The sequence below is a fragment of the Thermobia domestica genome, chromosome 6, assembly GCF_964235325.1.
Source record: "Thermobia domestica chromosome 6, izTheDome1.hap1.1, whole genome shotgun sequence".
Taxonomy (NCBI): domain Eukaryota; kingdom Metazoa; phylum Arthropoda; class Insecta; order Zygentoma; family Lepismatidae; genus Thermobia; species Thermobia domestica.
This window is the reverse complement of record NC_137459.1, coordinates 128,901,960-128,913,974: the sequence shown is the minus strand read 5'-3', so window position 1 is coordinate 128,913,974 and position 12,015 is coordinate 128,901,960. Positions and strand designations below refer to the sequence as shown.

General features: G+C 34.3%; 1 protein-coding gene across 1 annotated transcript in view; it reads left to right on the top strand.

Moving 5' to 3' along the window:
• LOC145688200 (uncharacterized) overlaps nt 1–11,501 on the top strand; it is a 57,066-nt gene extending 45,565 nt beyond the window's left edge. The window contains exons 10-12 of the mRNA XM_081762082.1: nt 6,093–6,275; nt 8,997–9,106; nt 11,119–11,501. Of these exons, the coding sequence (XP_081618208.1) occupies nt 6,093–6,275; nt 8,997–9,106; nt 11,119–11,158 (333 nt within the window). The 3' untranslated portion in view covers nt 11,159–11,501. The remainder of the gene's footprint in view (nt 1–6,092; nt 6,276–8,996; nt 9,107–11,118) is intronic.
• Nucleotides 11,502–12,015: the final 514 nt, after the last annotated feature.

The window sequence follows — 12,015 nt, the reverse complement described above, 5'->3', positions numbered from 1 at the left end:
ATAATTTTAACGTTTAAACCCAGAACTGGTATCTCTTGATAATTACTGCAGTTCTAGCAGTTCTAGCTATTCATTTTTACTTATTAATTTTACTGTTTGCTCATTAGTTTTAGTTTAAAGTTCATTTTTTTTTAATCGCTTTCAGTCAATTTAAAATATACGTGTTCTCAGTTTAACGAACATCACATTGTATGTAAATTGCAGAAAACTACTTTAAATCGATCCATTCATTTTGAAATTATAGAAACAACAAAATGTTAGAAAATTCATAGATATTAACTTTTAGGTTTTGCTTTTTACATAGTAGTTTGCGAAACAAAGTTGCATCGCAATTTATAATTTTTGAGTAATATTTTTTAGCAGCAATGAAAATGGAAATTATTTATATATTTTACTGTTTTATGTGGGCGTGAAACAATAAGAAATAAAGCAATGTTTGTATATAACACACAAATATGATAAATGAAAAGCAAAATAGAGAAAAGTAATAATATTTATTTCTGTAAATACTGACTTTGTCATTCTATAGATTGCTTAAAATGGTATCTGGTTTTGACTGTGTCTGCATGAAGCTTTTCATTAAGTGCTGAATCCGTAATGCCGTTAAGAAACGAGGAAATGGTATTAACGCAGCCCACGAAGTGAAACCATATTCTTATGACCGATAATTTCACATAAACATTTATTTTACAACTCCAGCCAAATAATGCCCGGATCAAGTTTGTTTTCCCATTTCTAAAAGTTGTACACCGAATACTGCTTTTCTTTTGCTATTTCAGTAAAAAACAAGAGAACGCAGCAAAATAATTTTTCTGAGGCAATGTTACAAAGTAACTATGCAGATGTGTAATCTATAAACTTCGTACCCCAAAGCATGAATCAACAGGACAGAAAAGAGAATACTGCTATAGTCCCGTGTTCTCGCTGTTATTTAATTTTTTAAAAGTAAGCTTGGATTTCAAAAGCCCATTAAGGCGCTTTATTTCCATATCCTATAAAATGTCGCAATACACATGGTCTCTTTGTCGTTGTCTTCAATAATATGTGATGCGGAAAACTAAAAGGGATTATTTGTTGGAAAAAAATAATTTTACAGGAGAGCCAAATAACGTGAAGAAAGTCAACTTTTGACATTTTCATTTCTTGAGTAAATTAGATAAAACAACTCTTTTACTACAAGAAAAATGCACTGTATGATGTAAGAACAACTTTAAATAGGTAAGAAAATTGTTTTTGTAAGGTTATGTCATTGTTGGAAAAGGGACCAAATATCGCTATGGCGTTTTAACATGGGATCGACATTCGGTACCTTTTCTAACTGGTGATGATAGGCTCAAAAGCCGTCCTCTTCTGCATTCTAGCGGAAAACATGGAACTAGGTCGAACTTTAAAAATGATGAAGGATAGCGTCTCTTTGAAAATAACATCACTCTACATTCGGTACCTTTTCTGATACGGACAAACAAAGAGTGTGAATATGACCGACAAATGGTCCCTTTTAAATTTGACATGAGCTTTACAGAATAAACATGTTTTAGTAAAAAGTTTTACTCCTTTAATAGTAAGCAGTTGTATAAGAAAAGTTGTTGTGACCAGTATTGGGGTTGGAAGTGAGCGGCCAACTGATTCCTGTTATAAATAGGTTCCCAACATCACACAGTACAACCATGTTATATTCGAGTCAAGCAAGAAAGGAAAAGTAGTGTGTACAACAGACATACATGCTGTTGAATTTGTGCACCAAATATTTCAAGCTGAGAGTGGCACTCCAGGTTTCCCCAAAATTGCTGAACTGCCTGGTCTCTCGCAAAGCCGAAAGAACTATTTGTACACAGATATCAGACCATATTGTAAAGAATAATTTCAAGATTGGCTGTGCCCTGCTCCAAATCAAGATGGGGATCCTAAAACTAATGACGAGCGTGAAAAACCTGATGATCCTGTGCCCATGACGCCCGATGTTGCTGGACCATCTCATGCCACCAAACGCCCTGGGAAACGCAAGCGCTCCATTTAATTTTTTGTTTCGCGTAACATCAAACATGTCCATTTTTTCAAAGTTAATGGAATTGTAAAGGACATTTTAAAGAATGTTTTAAAACAAGTTCCATCTCTTAAGTAGTTTCAGTCAATAAATAAACTGATTTTGTATTTTGGAAAACTTTAACCTCGTTTTTCTCAAAACAACCCTTTTACGTTATTTATGATTAGTCATTTTGTAAAAAATCCAATTTTTAAGATATGTTTTCTATAGAGGTATCATTTTGTTCAGAATTTTAAGCTCTATTCATTGATGGTAATAACTCTATTTTACAAATTCCTGACAAATGGTCGCTTTTAGTTTCCCGCATTACATATAGTGTCTAGTCCATAGTGGGTTGGTATGTTTTACTGAGAATCTAAGAGACACCTAAAGGGAAACATCGAGTTTTCGAGGGAGATTTATCATAACTATATGGGAACAGAAGACAACTCTTCTAATATGAAGGAAACACTTTATTATGCTTGTTTCTTCTAAAAATATCTCACTTCAATAAACAGTGATCGTAGGTGCATCATAGATACAATTCTGTGACTTTGTGTAGCAAACTTCGATGCAATACCGCTTTTAAAAAACTTTTGATATATATATATATATATATCAATGTACAAAGTATATATAAATATATTGAGCCTATTGACACACACACACACACAACTTTTCCCACCACTAGGCTTTTGTTTACCAATAATAAGTCGTGAATAAAGTAGCCAGTTCGAATAACTGTTAGGAGACTTCTCCAGCTTTTACAAAGGAGAAATTGTGGGTGCGCGATTTGTTGGAGCAAATGTATCCAAGACCAGCAGTGTGTTAGATATATCAAAGGCATACTTGTAGGACGAATACCCCTCACTTTATCATGTTTAAATGAAGCCAGTTTAGCACACAGAACTCGTGGCAATATATCGTTACAGAAGACGAATATTGGACTAGAACCAAGCCTAAGTTTGAGAGATCACCGAATGTTGAAGAGAATTATAACAAAATCGTAAAGATAGTGTGGCTTAACTTACTGCAGAACTCAAAGATCATCTTGAATGGACAACTTCTATCATCACAATTGTGCATAACCTCAACATCCAAAATCGGGTTGAGATTTCGAAACTTCTTTCTTACCACACTAACACGATAGCGGGAATACGATAGTGGTGAGAACATAAAACCATGGACCGCTGATAATTTAAAAGAGTAGTAGGTCTGATCAGTCCATTCTCTTTCATAAGACATGCATACATTGACGTACCCCTCTTAAATTTTGGGAGGAATACCTAGAACCAAGCTTTTTCTTAGCTTGGTCCAAGCTAAGCTAGGCTATCTAGATCCACCCATCGCTAGACTATCTAGGCCCTTCTAGTTCTACCTGATTAGATTTTTTCTTTTATCACCCACCGTGACATGCTGCAAGGGCGTGTAATGCCAATTCTCTCTAATAAAATTCCTTTTGTCAATTACAAAATAAATATGTTAACTGGAATACAGTATTCCCTACCTTAATTTATTCGATTTGCATGAAATCGTAGTAAATTCATTAGATTGGACGTTTTTGAGAGCACAGTGTGTCTTGATTAAAGTCTCTCTTTATCACATTAAGTAATATTGCAAAGATATATTGAAGTAGCAGCTCTCCCTATCTATTAAGGGGCTCCAATAAAAGTTTTCTTTAGTGGAAAGGGTAGTATGTTCAATCCCAAACCATGTATGGTTGTGGAGTACAACGGAATTAATTGAGTTTTTTCGGTATTTTTTCTGTTTCCTTCCACTTCTTTCTTTGCTTTCTTGTCATCATTCTAATTTCTTTTTGACCTACTTGAACTTTATAATTTTTCTTCAGCCTACAGTTGTAACCGAAATATGGAGTTTCCGTTACGGGTTCTGTCTCATATACGGACGCCGTTTCTATAATGGTAAGGTTCGGTTTCTGGTTGTCTCATTTAGTTTGGGGGCCCACTTCTACAAGCTGATAGAGTTATACTTAGCCTGTACCTGTGTAGAACATGAACGTCTTAACCAATTTGAAATCGAATCTTGTGTAGAAAACATCAGTGGATGACGCTTTCGAAATGTTGTTACCTTTAAAGTCATTTCATGCGTATGTCTGTACAAAATATCGGTCACATTATTTTGCTCAGACAAACACATACATTATATAAACCTAGAGAGCATTTACATTAACATGCAACTTAATAATTAACATGCACATCTGGTATTTCAACAAACGAACAAAGAAGATCAAGATGCATTTTATATTATCTATTTTGAGCCACTGTTCTTGGTCCCAGATACTTACCTTACACAGATTTTCAGAAACTAATACACACGAACTTTGGTGTTTAAACATATTTGTAGAAATACAGATATCGATATTTTTGATAGCCCAAATATATGAGTCACGACACGGACCGATAGCCGGCTTTTACGATTAACCAACGGATTGCACTGTCACACTGGTAATTTCACTCGTTGACATTGTCTTTGAAGAAATGTGCACCAAAACGTCCTCTAAACCTGTGGATTTCTTCACATTGATGTAGGTATTAATTTCTTCACTGAATAACTCCTTGGTGAGATACTACTCCCTTAGGATAACATAGAGAATAACCGCAACTTTGTAGACACTGTAACACTGATAATTCTCTGTAAAATATGTATTTCTTACAAAACATGAGAGATTCACTTATTTCAAACTTCAGAAGTACCATAGTTATGTATTGATTATGACATTATTGATATTTCTAAAATTCCATTGTATTCGCGTTTACGGGTCGCACAATAGCTGCTGTCTTTATTAAAGATTTTGGCGCGACTGACTCCTGCTACTTGCGTAATTGTAGTCTTCCGCTACCCACTAAACTTGCAGACTCATGTTTGGGAGGGGAAGAAGGTGCTTAAATTTAGCTAATATGCCTTTTATCGTCATTAAGAACAATTGTCCAACAACATAGCCAAGTTAGAGCATAAAATTTATTAAATAACACTTCGATGAATAAAAATGATTCTGCACTGTTTTTCTTTATTGATAGAACGAAGCACTCGTAAGGGACAGGCTAAAGGCGTAGTAAGGAATTTTTGCCCATATTCGGCGTTCTCACGGCGTGGGGAAGCCACACCTACTAGCACTTGGCTTGAATCACTGACACAAAATGATAACCCTGAATTTTTAGAGGCTTGGAAAAAAACTTCATACACTATATAATACTGACCTTATTCCGTATCAAGTTTCATCCGTCCATCCCCTGTTTGAATGAAATTTCAAGAAATGACGTGTCGTAATAGAAGAATAAATAAATTAATTAAATCACCGTTATCATTTTTTTTTTTTTTTTTTTTCAAAAAGTGCGACATACGAAGATTGAGAAACCTATTTCTTTCTCTTTGCGTCCGCCGTATTGAATTGTGCAAATGAATGGGATATTCATCAATAAAGAAAACCAGCTTCCATGGCGATCAAATTCACGATGTTCCTACTAATAGCTCCCCAACCCTTTTCCGCCCACTTAAGTCGTCGGCTTAAGTCTTCAGGGCATCGGGCTAGGGAGTACAGGTTAGGAAAACTTATCTTGTGTGCATCAAAATGCTCCCAAATGCCTTACCATTGAGCGGTTCACAAGAAGTACGTGATAAAATAATAAAATTTATAACTTCGCTTCAGGTGGATTTTTCGTAAATTTGAGATTGTAAAATCCTGACGTAAGTGATGGTTGACACTTTGACATGCTACCTTTTCCCACTGAATCGAAATAATAATAATAATAATATTTCGTAATATTAATAATAATAATTATTATGAGATAATAATATAAGAATAAAAGATAAACGGTAATTCTGCCATCTTTAACAAATAGATAGTTTCTACGTACTAATTGTCACATCCAAACTCCATACTCTGCAAAGAAAAAAATGTTAATAGGGGGCGGCATACTTCCCACAATTATTTGTTCTTAGGATATGGAGATTGTGTATTTATTTAATTTATGTTTTCAACGACAATTTGGTACAGTTGATGCTGAATTCAGTGATTAAGAGCTTGTTTCTGTAATTTTTTTAATTCTAGGTTTGTGCCAATGATACAGGTTCGCAAATGAGTGGTTGGTTGCATCGTCGCTCTCGACGCGCATGGAAACGACTGTGGTTTGTTTTAAAGGAACAAGTATTATATGTATATAGAGCTTCCGAAGATGTTGTGGCCTTGGAAAGCATCCCTATACTAGGCTACGAAGTTGAGTCTTTTACAGAGGTAAACAACTTTTTGTTTCCTGATAATAATAATGCCTGCTTTAATTTTAAGGGTAAACCCCATTGCAGATAATACTTAGCATGTAGGTCACACTTTCATAGATGGTTCATGACCACAGAGTAGGTTGTTCTGTGATATTTTCACGTTTTTTCCTGGTCTACAAGGATTCCTGTTCCACCCTTGATGTTCCAAAATTAGCTGTCTTGGAGAAGTAAACATCATTTATTTGTAAGGGAAGGAAAGAACTCTACATGATTTTGAAAGTTCAGATGTTACAGAACACCTTCAGTGTGAAGTCATCAAAAATTTGTGCGTGTAAAACTTCAAATTGCACGTACACATCTTCCTGAGATCTCTCGTTTCTAAATGGTTAGCGTACACACGTGTGACGTGGGAGACCCGGGTTCGCTTCCCGGCAGGAGCTCATGTTACTCGGATCCCATGTTACGCTGTAGGTCCACGTCTCAAATAACCTCGCTGCTGAAAGGGACGCTAAACTCAAAATCAACTCAACTCAATTTTCCTTCCAAACACAGAATTTTTGAGTTGCTCACTCACTATATTAATCTGGTAGTCATGCAAATGATCTCAGCTTGATTAAAATTCTTCATTAGTATTTGCTGTTTTTCTATGAAAATTAACCACCTAGATTTATGAATTTTGACACTAAAATATTTTTCATTACGTTAACTCTAATCTGCACGTGCTCCTCAGTCGCCCAATGGTTTACGCGCACCTTTTCTTTGCTCGTAGTACTTGTTTTGAACTCTGGTGGGGTACTTGATTTATATAAAAATTCATTATTGATTCGGATCCCACTTAAAGGAGTAATTTCCATTTCATGCAGCCTTGATGCAAAAATGGAACGTTAAATGCTAATCGATCAATAATAGAATCTACACAGCAGTTTAGACTTTTCGAGAAAATGATTTTATTCTTATTACCGGTAGACGTGTACTCAGTTAATTAGGTGGCAATATTAACTGTAATAAATGCTGATACGCGCTTTGCGTTACTTAGTTTGGTCGTCAGATAAAGAAAGCACCCACCATATTTTTTATTATTTTCGGTGGTTGATTGATATGAGTTTATCGTCCTTTCAGCACCGACGCTCTATGAGACGTAGACCCATAATTGAACGTGGGATCAAAACATGAGCTTCCACCGGGGATCGAACTCGACTCTATCTTGTTTATTGTTTTGTTTGATTCCAAAGCAGAATAATAATATTCGCCGTTTCATAGTGTAAATGTTCTGTGTTCCATCTTTTAGATACTTTTTGATGTGTAGTAGCAAAGCATAATATTGTGCAGTCGCCCATTGTCAGTCTGAAAGCTCAGATAACGTGCTAAATAATTGTATGATTGGGGATATCAGAACTGACAAGTTGCGCCCAGGATTTTATAAACATTGAACTTGGTAGAGCATAAAGTACGGGATCTGACCTGGGTTGCATACAAAATCAAGCATGTAGAAAAGAAACAAATTGTGATGTCAAAGGGGTTGAAAGGGGTGAGAAGGGAGTAACTTTTAGGATTGGTTAATCTACTCGCACTTACTTGTAAATCTCGGTGTTTCCTCCTCGACAATTCTTCCTGTAGATTGAGGTCCGTCCATCCTTCTCTCTGGTCTACTGGGCGTCCAGGTAATCGTGTGTTAAGGGTCTGCGAAACCCGGGCAGAAAAACTATCATTGCGAATACAGTAAATCTAATCAAAATCGAAATCGCTCTTTAACGAAATGTCCATAGTAGTTGATAGCTATAACGTCAGCTAAAACAAGGTGCTCTCTAGGTTAGAGAAAGGCAAACTTCTCGTAACTCGGAATTGTAGCTTGTGTTCCTACATGTTGACTCCTCTCTCATACGATCCGGACTACCTCTTCCCAAAAATCTCTCAATGGTTTTGTTCGATTTCCCTTCTGGGTTAATATCCTGGGTCGTTGACTATTTCTTCAGTCTCGATGAAAAGTGCGTGCTCATAGATTAACCAAATGTGAGGTGATGATAGGAATGCTGATAGGGAAACAGTCTGTCGTTTTTATTGATTAAGAAATTACGTGTTGAAGGAATTAACAAAGAGCAAGAAAATTTCCTTGTAAGAAAAGTAAATGAACTTAGAAAAAAAAATGAAAAGTGATTCAACTTTAAATAAACGACGATGCTTTTTACTGCATAGAATTTTAAAATAAAATGTCCCAAATTCCGAAATAAAACGCATCATTATGTGTTCAAATACACATATACAATATATTTTTTTCAAAAATCTTCTAAGACATGACGACAAATGTTCTCACAAAAATTTAGGCATCTGGCCTTTATCTTACAGTTGAGTGAAAAATTAATCTCCCTTCCTCCTTGCTTCTCAATTTGACAGTCCAAACTGAGATTTTCCTCGAATCACTTTAGGCAAATCCTGTACAATTACAAAATAGCAACATTAGTAAAAATTGTTGCTGGCGCCATTTATATCTTTCACTTTGTCTTTCTCTCTCTCTCCGAGTGGATTATTTGTAAGGAATGCAGTAGCTCTGTCTTAAGACAAGTGACAGTTAGTCTTTTGTTTTTCGGTATTATTGAATATTCAGTTATAGATTCAAGTACTTTAGATTTTATTACAGTTCATCCAACAGAGACAGGCTGTTTTCCTGTAGTACATTATATTGCACTTTACGTTTAAATTTATGTTTCTGTACTATGTGATGAAATATTTTGTTCCACAGAGACATTTTGAATTATATGAGGGAGTAGAAGCTCGTTTGGTTTTTCAACTGAAGCACAAGGGACAGCCGCCGTTAGTATTTCATGCAGATAATCCTGATTTGGTGAAAAAGTAAGTGTATACTTTAAATTCTTTTAAAAAATACTTCATTGTGCTGAAAGATAAATTGTTTTTAAATGAATATTCAATTCAGTATGATTATATCGTTCATAATTTTTTATTATCAGTTCACCACCTTGCAGTGCTTTTTGTAATCAGTTACGAATAAAGTAGAAATAATAATCTAAACATTGAAAAGAAACAACATTTTTTATAGATACAAGAACTTAAATTGGAGCCAAAAAATGAAACCAAAATACTGTTTTTGAGAATTGATTTGTTCTTTTAAAATAGCCGTCTTAACATAGATAAAATCACTGACATAGGTTTTATATATAACAAAAGAATATAACGTGACCTCATTTCACACCAATCTACACCAACACTTGACGAGTGAACCATAGCAATACACGGGGCTGGATATTTCTGTACTGCTCTTTCTGAGTGAGTCCATTCCTTTCTAATTTCTTTGATGTTTTTATTGCTTTTATTTTTCTCCTGAACAAGACTAAAGGAAAATTGAAAGTGTGAAAGTGCAAGGATTATTCAGGAATAAAAATTTGAAATAAGTGAGATAAATAAGTATTTGAATAATGTTTACATATTAAGTAAGAAAACTCCAAAGGACATTCTTAAATTACTATTGGAGGTGAAAACAAACCATTACTTGCTTGGTTCAAAACATCTTTTAACAAATTACAATTCATGTTGTAGAAGCTAGGGTAAATTATTGTTAATAATATTTTTAAATATTTTTTATAATTATTTGTTCATCAGAAAGCAACACATAAGTCCAATAATTTCGTGCACATATAAAACATTACACTGAAAGATGATGATAATTTTTTTTTTTTCAATATTGATAAATTGTTTTTTGATAATATCAAAATCTCCAATAACTATCCATAAGATGGAGAGTAGTTGTTGGCCGTAGACAAACACTTGATAGATAGGTGTACATCAATTAAGCTAAGTACACACTTAAAAATTTTATAAATCCTAGTAGTTGTGTAAGGAGCATACAAGTTAATAATATTAATTAACTGTAGTTTACCAGTGATAATTTCATTCACAACATAAGTGAATGAAGTTACTGTCTTTTGCACTAACGTGTCGATGGCCAGCCCTCATTTCAAACATGCCCCCATTTATTTTCCAGGTGAATAGCAACGTTGTATTTTCATTTAACATTGGCCACTTAGAGAGTGTACAGCCCAAATGGCTTGTCTGATTTAAAAAAAAAAAAAAAAAAAAAAAAAAAGTCCTTCACTTTAAATTGAAAACATCATATTTGGAGACGACATCATATTTTCCCTCTTAGATCTTGTTGTAACTCTGATAATAACAGAGTTATCCAGAGATAATAACAGAGGGGACTTTTGAGACACCCTGTATATAATTATATGTATCCACGTAGAATACAAAGAACGATGAAAATATTGAAATACAACAATAAAATCAAACAGAATCAATTGGAACACCTCTCTGGCAACACCAGCAGAATAGCATGTATCACCTCTAACCCAGATATTCTGAAAGTTGGATGAATTCTGTAAAGTACAAGATGGAACAATTCACTGAAAAATGACCCCCCCCCACACACACACACACAAATTGAACTTACAGATTTAGTTTCATTTTTAGTATATTAATTTTCATCGACTTGATTCCAACCTATAACATATGACAATCATGTATAATGCGCGACATAGCCAACTAGACTAAACTTTATAAACGAGTTATAACTCATTTGGATATCCAGTTAGAAAATGTGTTTTTTTTTTTTTTTTTCACAAGAACTGTAATAACTCAGAAACTAAGCATTTTTGTGACCATGTGTACATAACTGTTTTACTATCCATATGTTAGGACGTAATTCCTGATTAAACATTTTGTATAAAAATATTAGTTGAAACTTGATATATATTTGTTCCTTTGTGTGGCAGTATGTTGTTTCTGTATTTTAAGTAAAACGTGACGAAACATCATAGTTGTCTTTCCTGATACATAGTTTTCTTCTACAGGTGGATCGACGCAATGCAGGAAGCCACTGTTCTGAAGTAAAATTTTCATCCTTTCAAAGAAAGTGTTGAAGTGATAGCAAGAGAGTCATAGTGTGAATTACTATAATAATAATTATTATTATTTTGTATGAAATGTGTGTTGAGTCTTTCATTAATATAAAAGTAAACGAGAAAATGTAATATAATGTAAATAATGGCGCGTTTTTACCATATACTGTACAAATAATGTATAGCCAGGAATGTTGATTGCAACCCATGAGATAAATACCTAGAGCGTTAACGTCTTCGTATTGTTAAGATATTTTTAGTATTCAGTTTTTAACACTATTTATGACAGATTTTAAAGTGTAAATTTATTTAATAAATATTATAATGTCCATTTATATTGGCCGTATTTGTGTTGTCTAATAGATGTATGAGAATGGAACCTAAATAAATAAGCAGACAAAAGCAGTATACCAGGACAATGGGGGCTGTATGTACTGTAGAGATTAAAGGAAAGAGTAGAACATGGTACTAATTTAAACTACCTAGATAGTACTATTTAATGTTGATCTTAAATATGAACTAAAAATATAATAAAGGACAAGAATGGCGGAAGAAGAGAAACATTTTTGGGTTTCCTTGAAAAAGTATTACGGAAAAGACTCACGGAAATTTGGTTTGGAGCTTGTATCGTCGAACGGGCAAAGGCGTTAGGCTAGCGATCGCTTAATCTGTATGTTGCGGTTTCGAATTGCTCTCAGCGTATTGGTGTTATGTATTGTTCTTTCACCACTAATTAGATTATCATCGTTCATTTCTCAGTGTCCTTTAACCTAAAACGCAAAAACCGCGGGAGGAAAACCTAAAAAATACAGAAGTTGTATTCCACGGAGCTGAATCATTGATATTACG